General features: G+C 44.5%; 1 protein-coding gene across 4 annotated transcripts in view; it reads right to left on the reverse strand.

Moving 5' to 3' along the window:
* Positions 1-27,777, reverse strand: part of TMEM94 (transmembrane protein 94) — a 54,384-nt gene that overhangs the window by 6,755 nt on the left and 19,852 nt on the right. Inside the window, exons 3-26 of one of the 4 annotated variants that reach the window (XM_064522595.1) lie at positions 25,936-26,055; positions 25,075-25,202; positions 24,329-24,465; positions 23,465-23,661; positions 22,494-22,645; positions 21,378-21,480; positions 20,976-21,062; positions 20,354-20,470; positions 16,499-16,555; positions 14,520-14,624; positions 13,739-13,903; positions 13,198-13,407; positions 12,705-13,020; positions 11,776-11,949; positions 8,513-8,615; positions 7,047-7,264; positions 5,619-5,800; positions 5,280-5,418; positions 4,528-4,643; positions 3,557-3,656; positions 1,985-2,093; positions 1,351-1,540; positions 704-781; positions 197-282 (exon numbers count right to left, since the gene is read on the reverse strand). In XM_064522595.1, coding sequence (XP_064378665.1) covers positions 197-282; positions 704-781; positions 1,351-1,540; positions 1,985-2,093; positions 3,557-3,656; positions 4,528-4,643; positions 5,280-5,418; positions 5,619-5,800; positions 7,047-7,264; positions 8,513-8,615; positions 11,776-11,949; positions 12,705-13,020; positions 13,198-13,407; positions 13,739-13,903; positions 14,520-14,624; positions 16,499-16,555; positions 20,354-20,470; positions 20,976-21,062; positions 21,378-21,480; positions 22,494-22,645; positions 23,465-23,661; positions 24,329-24,465; positions 25,075-25,202; positions 25,936-26,055 — 3,389 coding nt within the window. Of the gene's footprint in view, positions 1-196; positions 283-703; positions 782-1,080; positions 1,187-1,350; positions 1,541-1,984; positions 2,094-3,556; positions 3,657-4,527; positions 4,644-5,279; positions 5,419-5,618; positions 5,801-7,046; positions 7,265-8,512; positions 8,616-11,775; positions 11,950-12,704; positions 13,021-13,197; positions 13,408-13,738; positions 13,904-14,519; positions 14,625-16,498; positions 16,556-20,353; positions 20,471-20,975; positions 21,063-21,377; positions 21,481-22,493; positions 22,646-23,464; positions 23,662-24,328; positions 24,466-25,074; positions 25,203-25,935; positions 26,056-27,777 lie in introns of those variants that run through there. The other 3 variants (XM_064522598.1, XM_064522596.1, XM_064522597.1) reach the window with 3 other exon arrangements.

The raw sequence follows: 27,777 nt of genomic DNA on the forward strand, positions 1-27,777 counted from the left end.
AACAAAGGCTCCTGTCTGTGTTTCCAAGCACCTTGTCAGAGCAGGTGCTTGCAATAATCATTCCAGCCTCCTTGGCATGCTGTGGGTCATGTCAACTTCCTTCTACCATGAACACAGTGAGCCTAGGAGACTGGCCCATGCATCCTGTGGGTGGGAAGCTTAAGGCAGGAGATTCTACCCTGTCTAACAGACTCACCTGAGCAGCGGGTAGCAGAAACAGGAGAGCCACACGATGTCTGTGGTACTGAGGATGGGGGGCAGCTGCACCAGGCAGGAGAGGAACTGGACAGGAACAACGCAGAGCAAAGAGCATGAGCAGAGTTAGGACAGCCTCATTACCCCAGACACCAGCATCCTCCCCCAAATGCTGGGATGGGCTGGTAACTAGAGTGCGACTGCACAGCCCCTCCACACCGAGCAGATGCTGCAGGGGATACTTTTCTCCAGGGAAAAAGGGGTCAGAAAGAACATGAGGCTGAGACCACACAGTCTCTATCTGTAACTTCCCCAAGCACTGCTAATTAATACAATTATGTTTAATCAGTGTAAATGAGACCAGTCTTGTCATGGTAGAGGGACTTGCTATGTAAACCCGACTGAAGGTCACCTCCCCTGCAAGGCTGCCCCATTGCAGCCTCCCACATTCTTACTAGTATCCCTGTCCTCTGAGCTAAATGCTGTTCCCAGCCAGGCTAGGGCTCACCTGAATGATGACCAGGGTCAGCTGGCACTGCAGCAGAAAGAGGAAACACTTGCGGATCCCGTACGTTGCATGCCTGGCCTGGAAGGAAGCACAAGCCCTCAGAGCCCTCACTGCGATGGCAGCAGTTATCAGCCAAGAGCAATTATGGGCAGTGGGGGACAGAGCATGTGGCCTGCAGGGGAAGTGGGAGGGGAGAGGATTTGGACTTGGTGTAAACAAAAAGGGAAGGTCTCCTGCCTAGCCATGGCTGAGAAGGGAGAGCAGAGTTCAGCTGAGGAGCAAGTTTGTTTAAACCTCCTGGCTTTTCTGGGGTAATGCTCCTCCCTAGCATTGCAGTGTTTCCTGCAGAGGGATCTCTGCAAGTTTATTCTTCATACCGTTGAATGATATTCATGTCCTTTTGCCACACGGCACCATTCCCAAACCATCTCGTACACCTTGGACCAGTAGGGCCAGGCAGGAAGAATCTCTCCTTTGTACTTCCTGAACAAATGACAGGAGACAGGAGCAAAGCTAATGCTGGCAGCTTACCTAGCACAACTCAGCAAAAATGCCAACATGGGCTCCTGCCTTTGCTCCTCATGATCCACAGGTAGAGGGGGGAAGGCTAAAGTCAGAGAACTAGAGAGGGAATATGCCTGGCTCACCTGCTCTATAAGCCTGATGATGCTGGTACTCTCCTCTTGGCGAAAGGACATGGAGCAAGGCAGGCTGTTCAGCTGCCCTGAGAGCTGCAGCGGGGTGAGCTCATCAGAGATGTGAGTCATGGTGGTGCTGGTGGCATAGCCAAAGGTCTCCCAGGAGCAGCGGGACGGGTAGAGAGGGTCCAGTGCTATACTGCATGGACAACACGAGAGCATTAGGGAAAGGCCCCATCCCAGGGAAGAAACCACGTTTCATTGCAGTCCAGCCTGGAGAGTCATGCTGTGCTGTGGATGTGCCACCTCTGTGTACCTATCTACCCTGGTAAAAAAGTCCTGAGCTGCCACATGAATTCAGGATCAATCCCCAAGACGTTCCATTTTTCCCAGAGAACTAATCAATCTATTTGGGTGCTTGTCTCAAAATCAACAAATTGCTTGATCCAAAGTGGCATTTCCACTCTTTCACCCAAACCAGAAGCACCTATAATTGCCAGTTGGTGCACAACCCTTTAGCATGCAAAAGTAAAAACTTCCTTTCAAAGATGGAGGGAAATCTCTCTGTGTGTGAAGGGAGCTAGGAGTCATCCTCTGCAAGCACAAGGAAAACGCAGCAGGAGGACTCTGGATCCTGCCTCACCTGATGTCACTTTGCAGGAAAAGGCAGCTGTTCCGCAGGTTAGCAGAGCTTCCCAGACAGCAGGTTACCTCCCCATACTCCTGCATGATCTTGATCATCTCACACATGGCTGCAAGGGGACAGAAAGAGAAAAATAGTATGTTATCTCATTGCGCACACCGAGAAGCAGTGCTTTGCACATCCTTTCCAGTCTGGAGAACAAGCAATCAGATCTTTTAAAATAATCCCAACTGAGATTCCTCAGTCCTGTGCAGTCAGATCCAAAGTCAGATGACACAATTAGGTAGTTAACTAATTGCGGTCAAAGTGCCCTGTGCACCTGCCTTCCACAGGAGCTGAGCTGTGATCCACAGAACTGTGATCCAGAGGAGACCTGTACCTCTAGCACGTCTCTTTCAGACCAGAGCTCTACGTATGGCCTGGGTGCATAACACAGGTGGCTCTAGCATCAAACAGTCTTGTTAGAAAACAGCAGAAATTAAATTCACTTAAATAACTCGAGCCTTAAATAAATTAAAATAAAAAGACAACTTTAAAATCTGCTGAGCAGTGCCTCACCACTGTTCCAAGTTCAAAGGAACAAAGGGAATCTAATAAACCACTCCAGAAGCAGTGCCACACTTAGCCTTGCTCAGAGCCAGCCCCTGTTCCTGCACTCCCAGCACTACCTCTAGCCTTCATCAGTCTTTTTATTAACATCCTCCTGAGGCCTCTAAATCAAAGCTGCTGTTTGATCCACTTTTACTTCTGTAGCTCTGCACACTGCTCTGTGAACAGGTGAATTTTCTAGAACGCTCTAGGCAAAAATAAGACACTTTCTGCAGATTCTTGTGTAAACATTTTATCTGAATGATGGGCACACCCAGATCTGCAAGCGAGGGGTCAGATGGAGCAGAGAAGGACCACCTCCACCAGTGACAGAGGAAAACCTGCCCAGGCACTGAGTGCCGAGGCAGGCTGGGCTGTAACTGGCACTCCTGTAAGCTGTGTCCAAGAGGTACCTAAAATGCCAGATTGTAATGATGCTTAGCACTTTTACTGTAAACTGCACAGGTATTAACCAGCTGAGCACTCAGCCCCTTTCTTAGACAAAATAGTATCTCTCAGAGACAAAGAAATTATGTCCTTTCTGGTCTCTGCAATCAAAAGCTCTACAAAGCAGCAGAAGGTGCTAACAGCAACTGCCAGAGGAAAATACTTCTGGGAAGTGATTTCTGAGTTATATAAGGCAGCGAGGGTTGAGCAGAGATCAAAGTCTCCCAGCACACTGATAAAGCTTATTTAATAAAAGGCAGTAGCATTTTGGATGTTTGCTTTTGTGTCTCTTATGAATGCAAATTGAAAGGGGAGTGGTTCTCAGCCCAGTTCGGTAGCTAGGGAACAGTCACATGAAAAGGAAGCAAGTTTCCCACAGGTAGCACAGACAGTCATTAATATCAAAATGCCCCTCTGGATTTCTGGAGCATATCCCCTTCCCCTCCTCCATTTCCACACTCTGCCCAGATGAGCTAGAGCAAATGGATGGGTGTCCACAGGCAGTAGTAGGACAGACCTAGCCCCTGTGCCACTTACTCTCTGGGGTGCAGTCTGTGAAGAGTGGCACCAGCAAAGGCACATTGTCTATGTTCTGCAGGTGAGGTCTCACTTGGTGGATCCCACGTGGAAGTTTGGCCTGAAAAGGAGAAAGGAGAATGAGCAGGCGTGTGTGGGAAGGAGGCAGTTACTGTTGAAATGAGAGTTATGATTCTCACAATGCAACTTCAAGATCAGATACAAATTAAAGTCCCTGCAGAGAGAAGCTGGCTCATCTAAGCTATCGTAAAAAGTCTTCTGCTAAAGGCCTACACTGACATGTCAAGTTGCCTGTGCTCTCCCCAGGGTCCGTGAGATCAGCATGATCAAACTGTGCTTAGGGATTTCTAAGAAACTTTTACATGTGGGGAGCATTTAGTCTGAGAATTTGCACTGTCTCCTAGCACCTAGACCTGCTATTTCAGTTGCAGCCACACCAACACCCAGCAAAGGAAGGGTTCTTGCTTTCTAAACACAGGCTTAATATATTTTTAATCTGCATCTCTCTGATATTTCTGTAACCTCCACTGAGCATGTCTGAGCTTTTATGAGGCAGGAAGAGCATGTCCCACACCCCGCCTGCTAGGCAGCACCAGCTGCAGCTCAGGGCTGGAGGGGAGAAGAAATATCTTCTGTCTGCCTGGAATGTATGCATGTTTCCACCTCGAGCTAAGCATATGGGAAGAAGACCCAGGTGGACTGAGATGAGGTTCTCAGGGCCACTCCATGTGTGGCCATCTCCACTCCTGAACTCTTCAGAGGAAGGAACAGCTCAGCAGCAGGGAAGAACTGAGAGATTCTCAAACTTCCCAGACCCTAGATTCTAAGCTGGGGCAGAAAGGGGGAAATCAGGAGTCCCAACAAGAACCACTCAATCAACTGGCTTTAGAGAGGCATTCTCTCTGAGGGCAATGAGGTGCTACTCTTGACCACAGCGACAGCATGAGGTGTGTAGGAAAAGGGAGCCTCACCCTGTTACAGTCCTCCAGGAAGCTGGGGATATCACTGTCTGTTGGCTGAAAGCTGATGAGATCTGAGTGCCCTTCCTCCTCCATCAGCAGAAGTCCCTCCACGTCATCTCGTGAAACTGGAGCAGAGAGAAACACTATAAACAATAAGCACAAACCTGCCTCTGCCATCCCTGTGACGCACCCACACGGTATATTCACATGGCACTGCAGAAGCCAGGAAACGTGAGGCCTGGTTTTCTAGGTTAGCTACACTTAGATCCCACTCAGTCATATAAAATGCAGTATTTTTAAATGACTAATCTGCTCAGAGGTAGATATGTGAGCCTAGTCTTTGCTCTTCTGAGACATGACAGTTTATCTGCTTGGCTTGCTTTCTTCTTCCAGGGGAAAAGAAAGTGAAGCAATCACCCTTGGAGTGAAGGAAAAGAATAACTCACAGGCAAAAGACTGACCCTCAGTGGCTTGACCGGGGCCCCAGCAAGAATCAGAAATGTAATGAACAGTTGTACAGTCATGACTGCTGGTGCACAGAGGGATGTTTGTTTGCAACAACTGCTTCACTGACTAGGTAGAAATACTATGAATATACAACTCTCGCTCACACATACACACACCTCAGGCCCATCCAGTTTTGTGCTCAAAGCTCTGAAGGATCAGGTATCTGGTGAGGACACAGGAACCTATGAACGGGTTTAAAAGAACCATCCAGGAAACACGTGGCATTCAAAGTGGCTTAGGCGCAGTTCTCTCACCCTGATGTAGGTCATCGTGCAGAGAGCCAGCGTGGCTGGGGCTAGAGGGAGGGATCTCTGAGCCAGGCACATCACCATTGGGTGTTAAAGATATGTGGCAATTCCAGCCAGTCTCAAGACCCATCTTCTCAGCAAACACCTGCACAAGAGCAGACATAAGATTTTAGTGTAGCTGTCCAGGCCAGAGCTTTGCAGACCAATGCCATATTGGAGCCTAGGTACCTTCCGGACCCATTAGCTATCTGAATCAGATTAACCTTAGATTGCACTGGAGCTAAACTCTTCAGTCAGACATGCAGGGGACATGCAAGTTCAGGGAGTTCAGCAAAGGCAGCTTACCTTGCTTTTGAGCTCATCTTCCAAGGAGAAGTAGACAAAACGAATGCAGGCATTGACCAATCCATCAATGAGGCGGACAATGTCAAGACGGGCCTGATACTGAGATGAGACCATTCCCATGAAGATCTGTCCGCTCAGAGCTTGGATACAATCTTCTTTCTCCATCACTTCCCCAATCCCTTCTTCAGGCATGCAAACAACACGCAATCACATTGAGACACAGGTGGCCATATGTGCATGCAGACAGCAGCACACATGGTGACAGAGACCACCAAAATAACACCACAGGGACACAGTTTCCAGATACACAAAAACATGCAGATACACACACACACGGAAAGATGATGAGACATCCATTTGTCCCAGCATACCCAATCCCAGAAGCAGTTTCAGAACATCCCCACATATGCGACCAAGAATACACGTGTGAAACAGGGAGCATGAAAAGGTAAAAGACAAAACAGAAGACAGGAGTCAGTCACAAGAAACCAGGGCAGAAAGGTAAAGGATATATGCTGCATAATGTTCACATATGCATTTTAAACACATCATACTGTGCTTAAACAACATGGGAAGTCTGGCTGGGGCAGACAGGCATCGGACTACAAGGAGCTGATGCAAAGGAACTGGAACATGTTCCCTCCAGTGACACTGTTCACAGATTCCCAAAGAGTCTGCCAAAGACTGGCTGACAGGGTTCTTTCACCATCACCAGATCAGCCTGTGGTGAATGGGAATTGGATGCAGCATGAGGAACAATATAACAAAATATTTCACACAGTTACAAAGCTCTCTGCAGGTAAGACTGAGAAGTGTTTTGAAAACACTCAGTCATAACTGCCTCCCAGATGTCTGAAAGCATGTTACTCTCACTTTACAGAATGGGAAACCAAGGCAGAGAGAGGTCAAGGCTGGTTTTTCAAAGGAGCCTCCTGGAGTTATGTAATGGTATGTGCCTATTGCTCAGTTTCCATTGCTGTTCTGGAGGAGATGTTGTACAATTTGAGTTCTGCTTGGAATCAGACCCTTCAGCCCAGCAACAAAATCCATCAAAGAAAAGCAGTCACATACCATCAGGCATTTAACTCCTTCGAAAAACCCAACATACGCTATTTCCATAAAATTAGACAAACAGCAAGCCAATCATCAAAATACCTAGAAGTCTTGAATCTCACTCGCCTGCTTTAAAGAACAGACTTCCCACAAGTAGCAGTATTTCTCTGCAAGTTTCAACAACTTAACTAGAAACATACTTGCCAGCTGCTAAATCATTATTTCCTCTGGAACTGCATCTACTTCAGAAAAGCTTAGTTCTCCATTTCCATCTGCTGCTCTGAGTAACAACGTTGTCACAGCTCTAGACCGATCAGAAAGCGAGCACCTGGCCTAGCAGCAGACCTCATTTCAGGCACCAGAGGAGACACATACCATCCGAGCTCCAGCTATTCCTCCGACTGCTCTGTTTGATGGGGGTAGTCCCAGGCAGATCACAGCATGTGAAGATAGCACTTTGTCCAGGGACCTGCACCAGTTCTATGCACTTGCCATTGAGCTGGGAGGACAAGGCACAATGCATTGGCTTGTACGCAAAGGCAGAACAATATCCTGAGAGGCAGGCCCGCTGGTAGAAATCTAAAACCTTCTTCCTGTGTAGAAGAGACAAAAATCAGACAAAGCTAGAGAAATGTGTTGCATTTCTGACAATGTACACTGCAGTTGAATGTAGAAATCACCAACTGAATATTTGGAAAAATATATTCCATGGGCAGCAGTAAGAGACTCTGAAAAAATCTTTCCTTATTGTTTCTGCACCCTCAAAGCTGCAGGCACTGCAGGGCAACAAAAACACATATTCCAGCAGGGGTAGTGCTGAACATTTCTGGTTGCTCATTAGACAGATTCATGAATATGAATGCAGTACTTTTTGAATATGCTTATTAATATAATATGCTCTATATGGCTGCCAGATGACTCTAAGGAAGTTCACTGCATGACAGTAGAGGCTTAATTCATCAGAGAAAAAATTTATCTGTATGAAGATAAACACCAAGGAAGGAACTGACAACACTGACAGTAGTATCTATAGCAGAGATACTTAAAATAACAGACTATTCTTCCACCTCCCTGCATAGTCTGGGTTCCAGGTACTGTATTTGAAGTCTCCAGTTAGTCAATATTCAGTCCCTGGAACAGTGTAAAGTCCCTTCTCTACATTGAACTCACAAAGGTAACATTAGACTGAACATGGGATTTTTCATTGTCTCCTAAGATGATAAATATTCCAAAAGGCACCAGTTGGAGTTATGTCACACCTGAGGATAAGCACATTTAGTAGAACAATGTGCTGCTGTTCAGTGAAGCCAAATATTACTGGTCTGCTCAGCTAGCAGGAACATAAATTCAGCCTATAGATGAAGATGCAACAGACACTGTCAGATGTCACTGCAGGACTAAAAGGATGCAATATGTGGTATGGTGGATTGGTTTGAAGCTATCAACAGCAGGTAGACTTGATCACTTTGCATTTTATGTAAGATAAGGCATTTCCTGAACACACAAAACTCCTTTCCATCAACATATGACCTGACTAAAATTCATGGTTTTCCTATATGGTACAGTCAGGTTCCATTTATGAGGGGTTGATATGCTAACAGATACAGTAGGAAATGCTTTACTGTTACAGCCCAACAGGTTGCTTGTAGCTATCTAATCCTTTACACCGCTATGCTTTTCACAACGGATTATCAGCAGAGACTGCTCATGTTCATAACATACGTCAAGCTTCTGTTAAATAGCTTAGCAAGCATCAGTAAAGGGAATTTTAATAGAGTGACCTGGTTCCTTCTGCAGTTTAGCAGCAACTTCTGAACGCACCAAATGCCAAAGCTGCCTACCTGTCAGAGCCAGAGAGGGGGTAGATATCAGTGCCATCCCAAAAGTCTGTGCAGGCCTCGAGGATGATGTCGGCTGTCCCATGAGAAAACATCTGCTCAGTGCCTGAAGTGTGAGAGAATGAGTCAGCACCACACCTACAGGCTCCCAGGCAAAGGATTTCATACCAACTGCTCCTTTATCTGTTAAAACAGTGTTCCCACAAACTGCCTTGATCCACTCCAGATATCCCCTTTCCTCTGTTAGGATTTTCAGTCCCTGTCAAGAAATTATTCAAGACGATGAGACGTGTTCAGCTGCTATTTGCCCAGCCATGAGTTGAAACAAGCTTAGCCAGGTAGTCAGGTCCTATCCTTCCCTTACGCTGTGTAAAAGTCCCCCTGCTACAGAAGGTGGGGGCAAAGCTTGTTCCTGTATCCAGTACAACAAAAACGAAGATATTCTTGTGTGCTTATTCTCATGAGGAAATAAGCACCAGTGATGAGCCTATAGGAATCAAAGTCTGCATACACAGGAAAGTGCATTCGATTTTAGTCTGGGAGTGGACCTAAAGGGTAACAACTGCTCTTGAATACCTTCCATTTACGTAGCAGAGGATAATTTAACAGTGTGATCCATTAGACAGCAGCCTGTTTCACAAAGGGTCCCGAGAACCAATTAAATCAGGATGGGTCAAAAGTTCAAAATAACAGACTGTAAAAGAATAACTCACGTCTTGACCAGCGGAAGAACTGAAAATCAATGGACTCCACAGCTTGTTCTATTTTTACTTCCGTTACTTTACTCTTTAATACAGACTCACAACTTCTAATTCCCTCTTGTAGGCTGGGCTGTTACAAAGGGTCTCCCAAAAGTGTGTGATGATACTTGCCTGATGCAGAAGCCAGGCACAGGACACAAGATAAAGGATGCAGAGCTGCCTCCCCTCCACATTTCCTGTTGCCTTTTATTTGTGCTGCTACATTAACATTGCACGCACGTAGACTTCACTGTCTAGGTTCCCTCCTCCAGCTGCTCTGTGACTTTGCCCCCAACAGCTTCAAAGCTGATCTAATGAAAAAAACATCACTGCCAAGAAAAATGAGCCCAAAGGCTTCTTACAGGCACTGTTGCTGACTGCAAATGCTCACACTAGCTGGTGAAATCAAGAGCCAAGAATACCCACTAGCATAAATCAGGCAGGGACCTTCAGGAACACTGGAGGATTTTCCAAAACACAGCAGCTCTCGGCTTTCTTCTATAAATAGACATCACACGCCAAGTTTATCAGCATAACAAACCTCCAGAACCAATAGGAGCAGTGTGTGAAAGAAGGAGCTTGTTTCAGGGACACAAAGGAGTACTTGTCTGGGGCTCTGGTTAATTTTATTATATAAACACCTTGCTTTCCACCTTGCTCCTATGGTCAGATAGTTCTTGCTGGGAAAGAAGGAACAAGAGATGTTCACTGATTCATGCAAAGCCTATGCCCTGGACACAGAACAAGACCTTGCAGATGACTAGGTGTAAACACATACATACATTCATGCCTGAAAGCAACTGCAATCCATTTCCCATACGATTCTCATTCAATGTCAACAGCATCCCACACCACAGTCCCTGCAAGGGGTAAATGACAGTGACAGCAAATGCTACAAATTGGAGGGAGCTCATTCATCTGTCATTGCTGGCAAAGTGAGCTCAGCCTCTCCCCCTCCTAAATCAGAATCCAGAAGGCCAGGATTTCTCTGGCACAAGGGAGGGAACTAATGAACAAGACAGGGAGGATGTCCATCCATTCACAACTGCTGGGACTCATTAGAAAGAACTGAGCTGTGCAGCTACAGCAAGGGAGGACAGAGAATATCAAGTCATCTTACTCCACTGAAGACACCGATGAGTTTCTATTTCCATGTGATTATTATGGATGGGGGAACACTGACAGATGGCCAAGCACGTATTTCAATGGACTAAACCATGGAACATACAGATAAGTTACCACCTATTTCTGCTACAGCTGTAGAATTTATTACTAATCTCCCTTTGACTTCAGCACATCATGGGAGTGGGTGGGTTCAAAGATTTATTCACAGGTATTAAATCAAGAGAGGTTAGTTACAATCATCTGGTCTGACTCTTCTATATAAAAACAGCCATTTGATTTCACACAATAATCTCTGCATAATCCATTATTTCTGTCTGCATGAATTTTAGAAAACTTCAAGTGATAAAACGCTACCGCATCATTATGTGAAAGGTATTCCAATGGTTAACTAACCTCACTGGTAAAATTCCTCTTACAATTTACTCTAGACAGCATAATCCAGGTCACACACGTACTCGTCTGGGCTCCAGCCCCTGAACTAAACCGTTTAAAAATGAGGATAAGGAGTTGAAATGAGGCAATGTTAAAAGGTTTTCTCTACACTGAGAATCTCAGCATTGGAAAAATTCTTGCCCAAAAGGCAAGACAGAAGCAATCAGGACAAACGAAGAAGCTCCTTCCCAGATTAAGGCACAAGTTTAAGAAGAACTGGGCAAGAGGGGACAGTTTATTTAGCAAATCTCTGGCCAACATATTAACCGTATTTCAGATTCAATATAGAACATATGTCAACTCCAGAGACCCAAGATCAGTCTTAATTTATTACTAAGAGACTAAGAGCTCTGAGGGGTAAGCTGTCAAATCTTGCTGAGGTGCTTTAAGACCTCACCATGCCCATCTGCACATCCCTTCCATCCTAGCCATTCCTATTAGAATAGAAAGGAATAGAAGGAATGGAGAAGTCAGCATGGCCTCAGGTGTTGTATTTGTGGTGTGATGTATTAGCTTAGACTACCAATATAGTGATTGATTATCTTGGTTATCAGATGGATGGGCAACACTAGCTAAAACCCTGGGCAATATTCAACCATGCGCAGTATCAGTTTCTCTACCATAATGAAGTCTATTCAAAACCAAATTAAAGAATTACCTTGCTGTACTCTGCCACTTGGTCACAGAAACGGTAGCATAGTCAAACAGGTTTACTGTGAACTATCTAGGGCAATTGGCAAAGATTATTTCTGATCCTGGGATTGAGTCAGAGCTGGGAAGAACTGCTCCCTCCGTATGCCCACAGTGCTGACCACTAAGGTTTGTTGAGCATATCTGTATTGTCCACAGGCAGAACACTGCTATCACCCATAGGGACCCTGGACTGTTCCAGTCTGGCATTTCCTCAGCTACCCATGGAAAAAAATCCTTCCCTCCTGAGCTCGATGCCTGAAGAAGAGGCAGCCTTACTGGTAGTGGTGTCCTTCACAAACAAGTTAATCATGTGACTCAGAGGTGGTCTCCTCTTGGTGATCGATGAAAGCTTCCCCAGGATCGTCTCCTTAACCACCTCATCACTTGGCAAGCGATATAAGGCCAAATAGTTCTCCTGCTTGAAAAGGTCTTTGGCACCCGGCATGAAACCTTAAATATGAACATGAAGAGGAGAAAAATGAGGCTGTAACCAAAGCAAAAGATAAGTCCTGCCTCCTTCTTCCACATCCCCTACTTTGCTTGCTCTCATTCTGACATCTCCCTAGCAAAAGATGGGTGAGCTGTTCTCATTGTGCTTTTACACCAAGATGGTTCAGTATCTATGACAAAAAGCATTCAGAATGACTAGATGTTATTAGTAATGACAGCTTTTATTCTTCTGGTTCATTGAAGAGAGGAATTGTGAAACTGAAGAACAGGCACAGAACAGAGTTCAAGAGCTTTCAAATTTTAATCCTAGTGTTGCCTCTGACCTCTTACTTCCTCTATGCCTCAGTTTTCTCATCTGTAAAATGAACTGAGGTGCCTCCTATCATCTATACCCAATCTCCTGATAAAGCATTACTGTAAAGACGGGTCAGCTATCTGTCCATCAGCAGCTGTTCTTTGTCTACTGATAAAATTGGCAGACTCAAGTCAGAAGAATACCAAGCCTAGCCAGGGCTGGCTGGAAGTATCCCTGATGAAATTTGTGCTTTTGATAGCATCTACAATATCTGAACTTGCCAAAAGCAACCTCTTTCATATACTCTTTTGGCAGCCCAAAAACAAATGAGTCAGTTCTGTAATTCTGCCTTCTCAGCAATTGGGTCTGGGGAAATACTTCTTACGCTCTCGAAGGATTCAGCCATCCCTCTGCTGACAGCTCTGATTTCTCTGAGTCCACTCCTCCTGTTTCTCCTTACCTATTAGCCTGGCAAGCTCACAGAGGCCCCAGGGCACATGAACAGGCAGCACAGCATTGTGAGTCTCCTGCAGGGCAATGTTGCAGAGGTGGTCAGAGAAGCGGCACAGACGCTCCGTCACACTGGCATTGCAGAGATTGAGCAGCACATTCAGGCCCAGAGGCTTGAGGGAATTCAAGTGCATCTGCCAGTTGGAATCATCAAACTGAATGCAGGAGGGGTTCTGCTGGTCCTGGGACAGGCTAAGCATCTCGAGGTGGTAGTCACACACAAAGTCTTCAGCCTCACAGGCCAACACCTCACTGTCACCACCAGCCTGGTCCAACAGGTAGGAAATTTCTAGTTGGTTACAGTGAATACAGATTGTCTTCCTGAGCCTACAATCCCACAGGGCATTCCCATTAAATTTCCAATTAAAAGGGGAGACTCCACAGGTATAATTCTGTCTTATAGCCCTACAAGAGACTAACTGTGCCCCTTCTGTATGGCTTACCTGAGTATGTTCCTCCTCTCCACCCTCCGTGTCCTTGCTAAAACTCACATTGGACCCAGAGGGATGCTTGCTTCTGCTGTTTGGCTTTCGGTGGGCATGGGCATCGGGAGCCTTTGAAGGGTCACTAGACCAGTTGTTTCTCTCTTGCTCATTGGTGACATGGACTGTGTCTGCCAGGGGGCCAGAGAGCAAAGCATCTCTTTCATGGGGCTGCAAGAGACCAGTTAAATGAACGGTGGAGATTCAGTGGTTGAACATGAACCACAGCTGATTCACATGCAAAATGTACTGAACTGGGGACAGAGAGAAAGGGAAGAGGAGACACTGCCTTGGGACTTCTGTAGAAGAGGATCTGCTCCTCACTGCTTCTTAATCTTTCAAGTAAAGAATTATGGCCACAGGACTCCTCTACAAGGAAAGCCACCTTCTCTATGCAACCACAAACCCCACAGTTCAGGAACCAAATTCAGGAACCTGATAAGGCTGTACTGAGTATGTCAGCCAAACTATGTTACTATGTTATAGATTACACATCTCTCACCTCTTCTTCCATCTCTGGGTGGCAGAAAGACCGTGTAGAGAGCTCATCAGTCAGGTCTTCATGGCTATCATGAGGTGGTTCCACCTTCCCACTGAAGAACAGAACAGTCTCTGGGCTGGGGTTTGGCCAGGAAAGAATCCCCTGCTTGTCTACACAGCAGAGCACCTAGAACACGCCACAACACCCACGAGAAAGCAAAATCTCAGTGAAAACATATTTCAGTGTTTATGCATCGTTGCAAATACTGAAAAGTTTAACAAACACAAGGGAGGATAGACAAGTCCCTTCTCCACCAACTTTCTGTGTGAAGAAACTGCACCTAATGTCTCTCCAAGAAATGGAGAGTTCCCTGCTCTAGCAGGATTGATGGCTTGTTTAATACCAGTTTTATCTCAAGCTATTGTAAGATCAGGCATTAAAGCCATGGGAAGGAAGGAACTGCTGAACCTGTTTCACCAGCTAATACCTTATCAAGACCAGAACCAGCTGGTACTCAAACGGGAGTCAAGGGGGTTGTGGAACCAAAACCAAAGCTGGAAAATACAGACTTCCTGTTAGATGCCACAGAGTATCTCTAACCATTGTTTTTGTCTTTAAAAATGCTGCTTGGACAAGAGAAGACAGTTGTAAGCTCTTCTATAAAGAGAAGTGCCTGAGAGGTCTCTACTCCCAGCATGGTGAATTGATCACTAAAAGTCTGTGTCTAGGGAAAGACAACCTGAACGAAGCAAATGAAGCATTCATGCAGGGCTCCTCCTTCTGACAACCCAGCAATACTCACAGTGACGGATCCCAAACTATGGAGCAAGCTGGAGGTGAAGCTCAGAGTTGGGGATTTGCCTTTTAAAACACACAGGAAGTGGCTCCAGATACAGCGTATCATTTCCTGCCAAGGAAAGCAGAGAATATTAGACAAATAAAGACTCATTGAAGAAAGATGAGGGAAGAGAAGGAAGGAATGGAGTATGGAATTACTCGCTTTCGGGTTCAACACAGTGATACACTGCAAGATAAAGGTCTGTCTCTGTGAGAACCCCTTAACTGGTAGGGTGTTGATTTTCTCAAGGGAAAGGCATTTCTTCCCCTCTCAAAAGGATACTAATAGACTGTCTAATTGCTGAACTGAGAATCTGCTGAAGCCATCTTTATCTTTCTGGAAATGCAGGAGGGAATTCTGAAGGGATTTCATTTGCGGTGAATCAGTTGTTACCTCTCGGTATTTTTTCCTAACAGAACTCTCATCTTCTTGGACAAAAGGGTTTGAGGCCTTGCCCTAAGCTTATGATCACCATGCTGCAAATTGGGTAAATTGAGTCACTGTGATGAAGTGATTTGCCCAATGTTACTTACTGAGGCAGTGTCAATGTTGGAAATAAAGCCAGGGTGTCCTAACTACTGCATCATTACAATTTAATTATAATCAATGCGGTAAAAATCTGAAAGAAGGGGAAATTTTGCAAAATTAGAAAATCATGGTGGCACTCTTCAACTTCCACATGAAAATGTTTCACAGAGAGTCTGGAGAGCAGGAATCAATCAAAGCACCAGAGCTATGTGTTTTTCTCTGTGCACTCCTAAAGCCAGCAAAACCAGGTCTGCATTATTGTGTTATTTTACTGTTTTTCAGCTGCCATTCTGGAATGCTATCACCATAGAGCACTTCCTCCAAAGCTCATTATATCTAGCTCCTTAGTTGCTAAGGGCTGATATAGTGAAATGCTCAAATGCAGAACAGTCATGAGCTACAACCAGAAGACAAATGTTCTTGTTTAAACCAGACAGTTTCTTGCAAGCAAAAATGTTGCTTAAGTACAGAGGAAAGAAGCACATCTTTTCAGCCAGGAAGGTCAGCTCAAATCACTCCCATTTAACACCTGAAAAACAGCTCAGCTAAATGATGAACGGGCACAGGAAGACAGCAAAATATCCAGCAAAGAAAGCACAAATGTATGTGCATGTGCATCCATGTGCGCTCCTCTGTGTGGCTAGGAGCAAGGGGACATGAATTGATTCTTATAATATCTAGGGATTTTTAATCACCCCTGGAATCTATCTGCCTCCTTATGGAAATGGGAATCTTAATGTCAGGTTAGACAGAAAGGTGTCTTTCCTCTACCCAACAGTTCAATCTGGACAATGTAGTTTACAGTGGCCAGATGCAGTTCTGCCCTCAGAACACCACTTCCTTTGCATGTTTATTTGCTCCAGTTTCGGAAGGACTTGTCATATGCTTCAGCTCATTAAGGAGCCTATGAAACAGGATCAAACTTTTCTCTTGAACATCCCATGCTCCCCTCTTCACATTTGATCTTGGTGCTGCCCCCATACCCTCTGTTCTTTAGTTTCGGCTTGACAAAGGTGGTTTTTCTGGCACAAGCAAAATACTTCACTACTTTCTGACACACATCACAAAATGTTACTTCATTCCTGCAACAGCTCCGAACAGCTGAACTTGAGAGGCACGTTCTTCAGGACAGGAAAGGCTGACTTCAAACCATTTGCAATATTCAGAAGAGTAAAGCTGGACTCAGTATCAAAGTTACCTCAATCTCTGGTCAGTAGAGCAGCTTTTACATGGGAAGGTGTAGGAGAAAGACATGCAACCTGCATGCATAGCAAATTAAAGCAGCAAATAAGTGACAATGGACAACTGCCACAAGCAAAAGGGTTTAGGAACAAGCAGGAGATCAGAGAGAAAGGAAAAGGATATCATGACGTTCTGCAGTGAAGATGGAAGAAAACAATGCATAATAATAGTACCTGAGAAGATACCATCTCTGTGTAGCTGCTGAGAGTGTCCTCTGAAAACTTAGCAAGCTGCAGCAAGAGAAGAGACCAGTTACTATAATTGTGCTCAGAAGTGTGACATGAGGAACATCCCTCCCTAAATATTGTGCTTTCCAGAGAGAAGAAAGCATGAGTCCTGCTCTGTGGGAACTGCTGTGCTGGGACAGACCAGCATAATCCATCAAAGCAAAGGACTATGTCATTATCTATTTGTGAAGCACAAGCAAAGTGCTTGATGCTGTACATCACAGAATGAAGGCACGATCCTCACCTAAATGTCTAGAGAGAAAATAATAGCTATTAGACCAGGAGGAGGCTCTTTCCAAATGGTTATTTTAAGACAGAAAGAGCCGGTATTGACTGATCTGGATTTAAGATATGTGTGTCTGTTAAAAAAAGAGAGCTTGAAGAGAAGGGTTGGAAAAGTGGGTATCTGGAACACAACAGATACAGAGGAATGAGGTGATGTGAATGGGCTATGAATAGGAAACAAAAAGAAGTGATTTACAGCAGGGCACTACCCAGGGCTCTTGGAATTGCAGTGAGAAATTTACTAACTCAAAAACTGCATCCAGCACAAAGGACTTCCATAGTAGGTGCAATTTTGAGAATCAGTTTAAATTTAAGCAGTTTCTTAGGATAAGTGAACGTGGCAATTACATCTGTACAAAACAAAACAATACCCCAAATAATAATGCACCGCTATGGCACTTTAAATAGGTTTGGTTTAACAAAACTGAAAGAAGTCAAGACAAATCTGATAGAAATAATTTAAACAGCAAACTGTGAAGGATAATTGGGAACTTTTTAACAAAATGTTATTAAATTTTTTAAAAGCTACTATTCCATAGTAAAAACAAAAAAGTCTGGTTTTGAGTGGAAGTGAAAATAGAAATAAAAATTAACATAAAAATAAGAAAAAGTATACTAGTAGCTAATTAATACCAGTCCACTGCTTGATGAAGATAGTGAAATTATAAACGGTATTGCAGGCAAGGCAGACATGTTAAATAAATATTGCTATTCCATACTCAGTGATATACCATATGATAACTATGAAATATTTTCCATTCTAACACTAGCTACTGAAACTAAATATTTTTAAATCAGCAGGTCTAGACAACTTTCTGACTGTTATTACTGATTTTGAACAAGGCTTGAAGCACGGGTTAAGTCCCAGTGCACTGGAAGAAAGTTAATGTTGTGCCAACGCCTAAAAAGGATAAGGAGAACAAACCAATTTACTACAGGACCCCAGACAGACTTAGATTTCAGACAGAATAACAGAGCAGCTGATATGAGACTCAATTAAAAGAACAGAAGTAGAATAACATAACCAGCGCCAAACAATATAAGTATATTAGTAATAAATCTTGTCAAACTATTGTGATACCATTTTTGACAAAATTACAACTCAGACTGATAAAAGTAATGGTTTTGATGTCGAATACTTGGTACTTTGACTTGGTACAAAATGCTCTAATTAGTTCCCTAACAAAAACCAGAGTAATACAAGAGCAATAGGGCCCATATTAAATAGATTAGAAATTGTGCTATCTGCAAATGGAATAGAAACTGAGGAATCATTTTTGATGTCCTGCTAGCTCAAGCAGAAAACAAAATCATTATTGATACAGACTGTAAACTATATAAAGAAGCGGGGCAGTGTCAAATAATAAAGAGAACAGATCACTGCTACAGAACAATATGGATTGCTAGGTAAACAAGCAAAAACCATGCATACCACCGGGTCCAAACATAAGGTTGCCTATGTAGGAGCAAAGATGAAGGTTGGGTTTACAGGATGAGGGCTCTATCTTAGCAAGCAGTAACTCTGGCGAGGTCTTGGAGACCACTGTAGACAGTCAGCTGAACAAAGCAGGTCATTTAAAACAATGGCTAAAAGATCTATGTGATCCTTTGTTGCATTAATAGGGGAACATGGAGTAGAGAGTCCAAATTACTCTGAAATTCAGCACAAGCACACTGTTGCTGGAATATTTTGTCTTTTTTGGAGACTCATAATTCTGCGGTGATCCTGAAACACTGCAGAAAGCTCAGAGAAAAGCCAAGAGAAAGATTAGAGGGTTGGAAAATATGCTTATAGTGAGTCAAGGTGCTTAAACTGTTTACTTTATCGAAGAGACTGTACATGGGAATGTGAGTAGCTACCCACACACCAGAAATTTGACTGAGGTGCTCTTAAATCTAGGACAAAGGATGTAAAAAGATCCAAGGTTGGAAATCAGGTACTATTAAAACTCACACTAAAATAGAGTGTACATTTTTAACAGCGAAGGTAAATAATTACTGAAACAACCTTTCGAAGGCAGTACTGAACATTTTCAAACAAACATCAAATTCCTCTCTAGAAGGAATGCTGCCGTATTCCAGGCATAGTAATGGCACTTGAGGCACGGGCTCCTTTGGGGGCCACTGGTTTGTGTCATGCAGGATGTCTGACTAATCAGCCACAAGGGTCTCCTATGGCCTTAAAAATCTGGAAATCAAACAGCTTGAACATGATGGGAGGGGGCAGAAGGTGGACAGGAGAGTCACACAGGCCAAGTGATTGCAGAGGAAGAGGGTCTTACCTGCTACATTTGGAACGGAGTAGAGGGAAGGAAGGTGTGAAATAGAGAGGCCAAGAGAAGACTGCCCTAGTCAGAGGGAGAAAGACCAAGGCACATCACAACGGTTGTTCTGCAGGGACAAGGAGGAAGGATCATGTATGAGATGTCACACAGAATGAGCTGGCTGGACAGGGTGAGTTGCCTGGACATATGTGGAGAGAAAGGACAAGATAGGCAAGAACAAAAGGGAGGTGCAAGTGTGCGTGACAAGGCAAATGGAGATGTTGAGAACGACGAAGCAGGAAAGCCAGGGTTCTGTTTTTTCCCTGCCAAAGAGCAAGGTGTGAGGAGAAAGAGGAAGGTTTCAAGGACAGAAATCAAGTGAAGCTGAGAATAGGTGGGAAGGCAAAGAGGAGAAACGACTGAAAAGAGAAGGTGAAGGGGCAAAGAGATGTCACTGAGGGAGGTAACATTTGTCCTCCCTCCCAGGACACTGGTAACTCAGGGAAAGTTATGTGTAACCTACAGGGAAAAGAAAAGAAAACATAGACCCAGGGCCACAAAGGTCAAGGAAGGACAAAAAGAAGAGAGAAATTGTGTCTAAGCACAGGCATAATAGAAATCAGCAGAGAAGACATACATATCATGGTGCACCTCTCCTCTGCACTGGGAGAGAACAAGAGACTTCTGACACCTGCCTGTGGAGTCACTTTGGGATCACACACCTATCAGATTTCCAACCTCCACCCCTCAAACCAGCAAAGCCATCAGAAATTCCTCTTACTCCCTGACTCGTGGCAAAGGCCATGCCTGCAAGCCAAGCCCCAGAACTCAGGAAAAGGCTGCTCAGCCCACAGGTCATAACAGAAGACTGAAGAGGATCTCATGTAACCCATTCCTTCTCAGTGGCTAAATGCTCCCTAGTTATAGCCACTGCATGGAAATTACCTCCATGCAGAGCCCTCTAACAGATTACATTTAGCTGATAAGCACCTGCCTTGAACAAACTTACTGAACCACTGGAGCTTCCTATTACCTTTGGGACATTTGTAGCTAAACTGAAAAACTGAAACATCTGACCAAGAATAAGCCACGCTGTGCTCCAGGAAGAGGGACTAGGTGGGATACCCAAAAATTCAACAAGCTTTTATGATTATGTGGATTCACCTGATGAATTCATTGTGCTCACTTCACAGACCCCTTCACATCCCCCGCCCCTTCCCTCTGCAACAGCTTGATGTGGACAGATACCTACCAGTGAGGTGGATGAGGCCTTGCTCATCTGGGCCAAGACTCTGGCTTCTCCAAAGGCCGTAGCAAGAATCCACAGGACAGGAAAGAGCAGCGGAAGGATGGGCAGGACACCATTCACCTGAAAAACCATTCCCGATCACCAGCAAGCACAGAGACAACAGGGAGTCAGTCCTGTCACATGACCTCTTTTCCACCACAGTGAGCGGATGGGTAAAAGGCAACAGCAGAAAGGAAGGAGACAGCTTGCAAAACACTGAAAACATGGAGAGGCACCGAAGGGGAGACACACACACACCCTTAGGGGATTGTAATGAAGGACGTGAACAAATCACACTAACTTGTTGATGCTTTTCCTGCTGAATTTGGCAGAAACTCTGAAAGTTTAAAAGCAAAATATACATATATATAATTTATATACATGTAGAGCAACCAACTTCAAGGACTGCCTAGGTGGAATGGCAGAGGTGGAAATGTCCTGCTCCAGGACACCTGGACCCAGCATGCACAAGGAATGACATGCATAGGATGCTCCCGTAGGATGGAGCAAGTTGCTGACGGAGGGAACTAGCCACAGTGGTGCTCTGGGGAGGAGAAGCGTAGTGGAGCTCAAAGCACTCCTTTACCTGTAACTGAAGAAGAGTGTACTGCCAAGAAGCAATTCCAGGAGCTTGGAAAATGAAGCGCACAGCATTGGTGATCAAGAAGCCAGCCTGCCATTCAAACAGAAGGGACGCTGTCAGCAAACTACCAGTGCTTGTAGAGAAAGATTTTTCACTCCCTTGAAACTTTCCCAGGCCTGGGAAAGTTTAGAAGATACAGTTGTTTTGCTGCTGCAGTGCTTCCCTCCACTTTCACTGCTAGATGGTGATGGCTCAGCATCTTCGCTCCACTGAACTAGCCAATGTACAGAGTCAGTTGCATGAGTTAGTACCTGACTACAATTTCTCGTTGATGGCTGCAAATTCTTCACCTTTATTGACAAAACATAGCTATACTCAACAACAGATGCTTGAAATGAAACCTACCAGTACAATGGGGACAGCATACTTCAGCATTACTGACTGTACAGTGAATCTCTCATTATCCAAGGCTGTCACAGGACGTGACAAAGCCATTTCCAGACACCATCTGAAAAATGAAAAACAACTAGGGATGTCAGCAGTCAACAAGATCCTAACCCTGCACTTTCCTCCTACGTAATCCTCTTAGCAGACCTGATTAAATATGATGTTCACCCTATGCTATGAGGGGGAACCTCCAAAAGAGCAGCCAAGTTCTGTAATAACAGCTTTGCACTTGCAATGGTAAATTTGCAGTACCGTTGATCACACTTCCCAGGTGTCTTCTCCCACTTATAGGAGGGCTCCATCCCTCAGCGTGTGCTGGTATTCTGAGAGGACATTCAGATATCCACATCTCCAGCTGACAAAAGGGTGTCATGTCACTGATTCACATACTCCAATCAGAAGCCCATTATCCTCTGTGGAGGTCATTTACTGTCCTAACTATGAACAGCTGAAGAGTCAATAGTTTTAAGAAAGAGAATATCCTCCTCTTGTTTTCCATAAATGCATTTTCCATTCCTGCTGAAATGGATACAGTGATTGTATAACAGTGCCTCCACAGCTCATTCCTTGTTTGTTTGCTACCAGAATTAGCATTTCCCAACAAGACCCACTCCTTAGAGCAGCAGCATTTTCAAAAGGGAAACGCTATCATTCCAGATTATTTTTCTCTACAGAGCCACAGTCCTGGCCCTTGAGTTACAGATGATGCCCCTGACTGGAGAACTGTGAATTAATCTTTGTCCTCAGTCTCAATGTTTGACATAGATTTAAAACAATCTCACCTGGGGTCACACATATTTCTAGCAATCAAGCACATGAAACCTGTGACCTCCCTGCCATCATTCAAATTTAGGTAGAAGGTAATGAGCTAAACAGAACTACTGAGCATATCTTGGTGTATCAGCCTGACCTACCAGCTATGGAGGGCAAATGAAGACAGTTCTAGTCTTCCTCGATAATAGAGATATCGAAAACCCGTGTCCTGGACTGGTAAAATCTTTTTTTTTTCTGACACAAAGCAGCAGCAAGGACCAAGACAAGCTGTGCAGGTGTTGTGCACAGTATTTAACTCACCTGACATTATCAATTATTGGGGTCTTCAAGACACGGAAGAGACGATACAGCTGAGGATTCTGAGGTCCCTTCTTCACTTCTCCTCTTGGGGAAGGTGGAGGTGAAAAAGGTGGAAAAAGATCTCCTGGCTCCAGAACAATGTGCTCATCATCCTAGAATAAAAGTCAGAGGCCCAAAGGCTGCACGGTTCGGGCCTCAGTGGAACCCTGCTGCGAGGGACTGGTGGTTTAGTCCAGCAGGATCCCCCCCACTGCAAGTGACACAACACGCATTTGTCACAGTTCACTCTCTCAGCTCCCCAATATTCATTAGCTAAACTGCTGCTTCAAACATGAGACAAAACGAAATGTTTGTAAGCCTTGAGCAGTGACAAAGCACATTTGGCTATTTCATGAAAATTGGCATTTGGAGTGAAAGTTACAATAAAGAACAGTGGTAAATTTCAAGCTTTAAAATTTTGCCAATCTTCCTCATGCAGCAAAGTCTATCGTCTTTCCACAGATCTTGTAACGGAGCTGTAAATCCACTTCTTCTCCAGGTATTTTATACTACCTTCTTTTATAATATATCAGAAGTAAGGAGAAGGTCAAAGCAGAAAAACTTTTATTTCTCCACATAAAAAACAGGATAAAGTTGGGGTTTTATATGTCATATCATCCTACTGGATAGATTTACTCCAGTTATGATCAGCAGCACATTATACTTCCACCTTGACCTGGAGGAGATGGAAACATGATGCTTTGGTACCACATTAGTGGCTCTGGTACGTTGGGTTTGGGGGGTCATAGAGGAGACACGATCAGTCTAATAAAGCACTTTGCTTGACTGAACTGGAGTTTCAAACCATTTTCAAGATCAGAAGAAATTAGTTACACCAATAAGCTGTACATTGGAAATTAGAAATATTAGGAAAATTCCAGGAAATATATCTTTTATTGTCACAGGCCAGGGAAAAAAGACAAGTGAGTTACCTTAATCCCTCTCAGAGAAGCAAATGACTCCTGTCCTGGCCTCAAAGCAATGACATCTCCTTCTACTAACAGGCTCACAGGCAGATTGACAAGATGACCATCCCTGTAGGCCCAATGAAGGGACCAAGATGGGGCATAAGGCATGTGAAGGTCAGGGTACATGGAGTCTGGCCATTTCACCTCTTTGCCAAGCGTATCTGAAAGCACACAGTATGAAAGAATTAAGTGATAACAGTTCTGGAGGGGCCAGTCACACTACATCCTACAGTGGCTATGAGCCCTCCAGTCCTAACATCAGTCCATTCCCATGATCTTCTCCAATTTCTCCATTTCTCCTTCATGGCTTTTCAACTTTTTCTCCACCCTGTATAAACAACTAAACATAGTCATTTTATAACCTTAAATACATACTTGTACAATGGAAAGGCTAAAGGCTGTCCTTAAAACTGCCACACTGAAATGAACTGCCTCCTCAGGTTCACAGGCCCCTGCTGAGAAGATGCTCAAGTACAGCAATTTATTTCCGTCTGTTCTATGTTGTGATACAACCCCACGTATTCTTCTCTCATCATCTTCTGGAAGGCAGATATTTTTGTAAGATACTCAGGATTCGAATTACTCCAAAGCACAGACATAACAGACGCCTACCTGATAACATACAGATTGGAAGCACATGGCCACATGACAGCTCAAAATGACTATTCTGAAGGACAGGCATGAGTAGAGCACAATTCTCACAGCCTGTTTCTGTGTAACATAGGGCAAGACTAGTAAACTCAGTAACATATGTGATCAGGTTGGGAGAAAAATCCAATGGAGGAGGAACTCAAAATGCAAATGAGAGACAAATGAATAAGACCTCACCATTTATCTTATCAATGATTGTCTGAAGTCTCCTCTCCACCTCTCTGCACTTCAGCCTCTCTTGACGCCCAATCATGAAGAGATCCAAAAGGAGAAGAAGGAAGAGTGCCAGTGCATTAACTATCTCAGCGCCTTGGCTTTGCACAGAAGAAAAGAAACCAGAAAGCACATGAGGTTTGAATAAATGAGCAGAATACACTGCCAGCCACCCACAGAGATAAATGCATACCCGCTCAGTTGTTTATTCTTATATCCCACAGACTTATGTCTAAAAAAGAATAGCAGGGGAGCTACAATCATGCTTCTTCTTTAGAATAATGCCACAAGAGAAGTTGCAAAGAACCTGTCTCAATTCAAAAATACCCTTACAAAATACAACCAAGGCAAGCTATGGCTCATGTGACAGCACAGTTCCTTTTCCTATGAACCACAAACTTCTCCAATTCAGTATCAAAATCCTTCCTGACTATTCTAATACCTTACAATTTTGTAAGATCTAGGGACAGAAGAAAGAAAAAGAAGAAAATCTTACTCTCTCCCTAGAACACTCCATGGGTCCATTTGGAAGCAGCATTAAGTTTGCTGAAGTTTTGTAAGAGGGACTGATAGGGACAGAGTATCAGTGTGAACACGCTAATGTCTAGACAGAATGAGGGACAACACCGATAAGTCAGCCACACACAGTGCTGAGAGGATATAAAACTACCACCTTGTTTCAGTCAACCAGCAAAGGATATTTTGCTTACCTCCCCTGTGGCTGGCTTCCATAGCAGCACAGCAGCAACAGCACTGCCAGAAGCATCAGAGATGCACCAGGCCAGTGGAAACAGGAGCAACGGTTACCATGGTACAGAAAACTGCTTTGCCACACCTCCTACAACAGGAGAGCAGCAGAGAATCAACATTCATGAAATACAGAGACAGGTCTTAAAAAAAGCTGAGTGCAAAAGGGTGAGGGCAGCAGCTAACACAACTTTGCAAAACCTCTCAAAATGATACAGAGCTTCTCAGATCAGTTATCCGAGTGCTAATGGTTCCTCAGCTGGGGAGTCTGGGTGAACACTCTCTGCTTTACTCTTCCCTGGAAGAATAAAAACACTTCTGTGCCAGACTGCCCTATTTTCACTGACCCAGAGAGGAAGATTTTTAACATTTAATTATTGTGAATAAACAATACCACTTTGTATTCACAAGTCAGTCAGATATGGTGGGGCAAGCGGAGACTGTGTCGAGCCCCACAGCTCTTTCTCTCCACCTGATATAGACCCCCAATGCACACTGCCATGAGTGGCTTAAGGGCTTTCTGCTGTCAAGACCACTTGATAGCACAAGTGTAGCACAAATGTAGTTGCAGCCTGTTGAAGCCCTTAGGTCCCTCAGAATTAAAGCTAGGCTCCTGTACAGCTCCAGCCTCCAGAAGAGCAGAGCTGAGAGAAGTACGTCCTTGGGCAATTCCTTGCTTTGGTCCCAAGGACATTAGCAGTTCTATAGCTGGAAGCTCTGCAGCAGCAGTCTGGAAGGGAATGCAGCCAACCTTCAGTCAATCCTCAGCTTTACTTTGAGAATGGGGGACTGAGTGCCCAACTTTGTGCTATTTGGTGTCTCACCTTCCAGGAAGTCACTTTTTTCCGTTCCTTCTGATGACTCTCCAGCAGTGCTGACAACTGGTCTCTCAGGATCGTGAGGGCGTTCTTTGTGGTAAGGCCCAAACTTGAGGTCATCTCATCCTAGAGAGCCAGAAAAACAAAACTGTTTAGTGCTTTTCTTTTTGGGTTTGTTCCTGGTGACTGGATGCACACTGTATTGTGAATAGCTCACGCATCAGGACCAGTCAAACTTGTGATTTCCCTGAAATTGTCTTCCCTTCTGTGAACTTTAGACTGCTGGCTGTAATTAGAGCACCTAGATAACATCAGGTAAACAAAACAGTTCTGACTGTGCCAGATAAACAGTCTATCAAAGTAGAATACCAAATCATTTCTGCAAAACTGGACTCTGATCTGCAGAGACTGGGGACAATACAAAGGAAGTCGCTCAGCTCCCAGAGGTTACGCAGGCTTGAACTGCTATCAACTTGTAAAGACCAGGAGGTGATTAGCCAAAGTAGATGAGTAAGATTTCCAAACAGGCAGCCACTCCAGAGGGAGAGACCACCTGGCTACAAGGAAGAAAACTGCGATATCTCCACATCCACCCCATTTTATTCAGAATCAGATTTATTTACTGTGAGCTTTGCCCATCAAGTCCTGAGCTGGGACTCTGTTACAGACAGTTATGTGGGAAATTTAAAGATACGTAATGGTTTTTACTAAAAGCAATACAGCTGGGTAGTAGAATATCTGCAAATCTAAGCAAGATATGTCTGATTCCCACAGCTGCTGGGGCTGCATGTTGGTTATGAAGTCCACCTCAGTGGCTACTCTGACATGGAAGCTCCCAGATTTATGTGCCAGGCCACGAATCAGTTTAGGCGGAGACATGACTCCAACATCAGCTCCTCCCTTTACAAGAGGAAGTGCTGAATTGTGAGAATATACAGGGGAGGCATTTGTACTTGAAGGAAGCATATGCCATCCAAACCACTGCTCCCTCATCGTCCAGGGAAGAGGCAGCAGGCTGAAAGGAAGCATCTCAAGAGAGTACCATCTGGACAACACTGCCAAGTTGCTGACATCAAGAAAGTAGGGTAAACACTTGCATTTCTGGCACTAGAACACAAGCAGTTACCTTCCTTTCAAATCACAGAGACTGCTGAGAGGTATTTTGGGTACCGGATCACTGCAAGTGAATCAACAAGAAAAAGCTGGAAGATGGCCATGTGAGGGCTACAACAGACATCATGGTACCGGTCAATAAAAGTTCTTGTTTGCCTTTTATGTTTTAATACTGTGCCATAGCTGTGTCTTAAGGAACACCATGCTGTTCATTTCCAGGTTCTGGGCAGTAGGTGAATGATGAACTGCTGGGCCAAGAAATAACCCTGCTGTTGCAGTTTTTCCCAGATGTAGGTAGATATATGAGCAATGCTGCTCAACTGGAAAACTGAACTGACAGTTTCATGTGTGAGTTAGATGTGCACACAAGGCCAGCATCAGTAGGGATCCAAAGCTATTTGACAAAATATGTTGCACAATGGAGCAAAGAACAGAAAACCGCAAAGAAGCACTTCTAGAAGGGCAGATACAAACACCCTGAAGGTACGAGTTATACCATATAGGACATCCTGCATCTTAAAAATGCCCAGGTGTATCATGCTGTTTACAGAACTACTGAACACAAAACAGTCAGGAAGCTTCCCCTCCGGTCCCCACCGCTGTGACACACAGCCCAGTTCAGGCAGGAGCTGCAGCTCTTCCTGCTATCGCAGTCACAAGCTGTCCCCAGCCCTGCCACATCCACCTTGGTCTCAAACTGCAGCAGCTCTGCTCTTCGGGAGCTGCATGCACACA

The sequence above is a fragment of the Dromaius novaehollandiae genome, chromosome 18 (assembly GCF_036370855.1).
Source record: "Dromaius novaehollandiae isolate bDroNov1 chromosome 18, bDroNov1.hap1, whole genome shotgun sequence".
In the NCBI taxonomy this organism is placed as follows: domain Eukaryota; kingdom Metazoa; phylum Chordata; class Aves; order Casuariiformes; family Dromaiidae; genus Dromaius; species Dromaius novaehollandiae.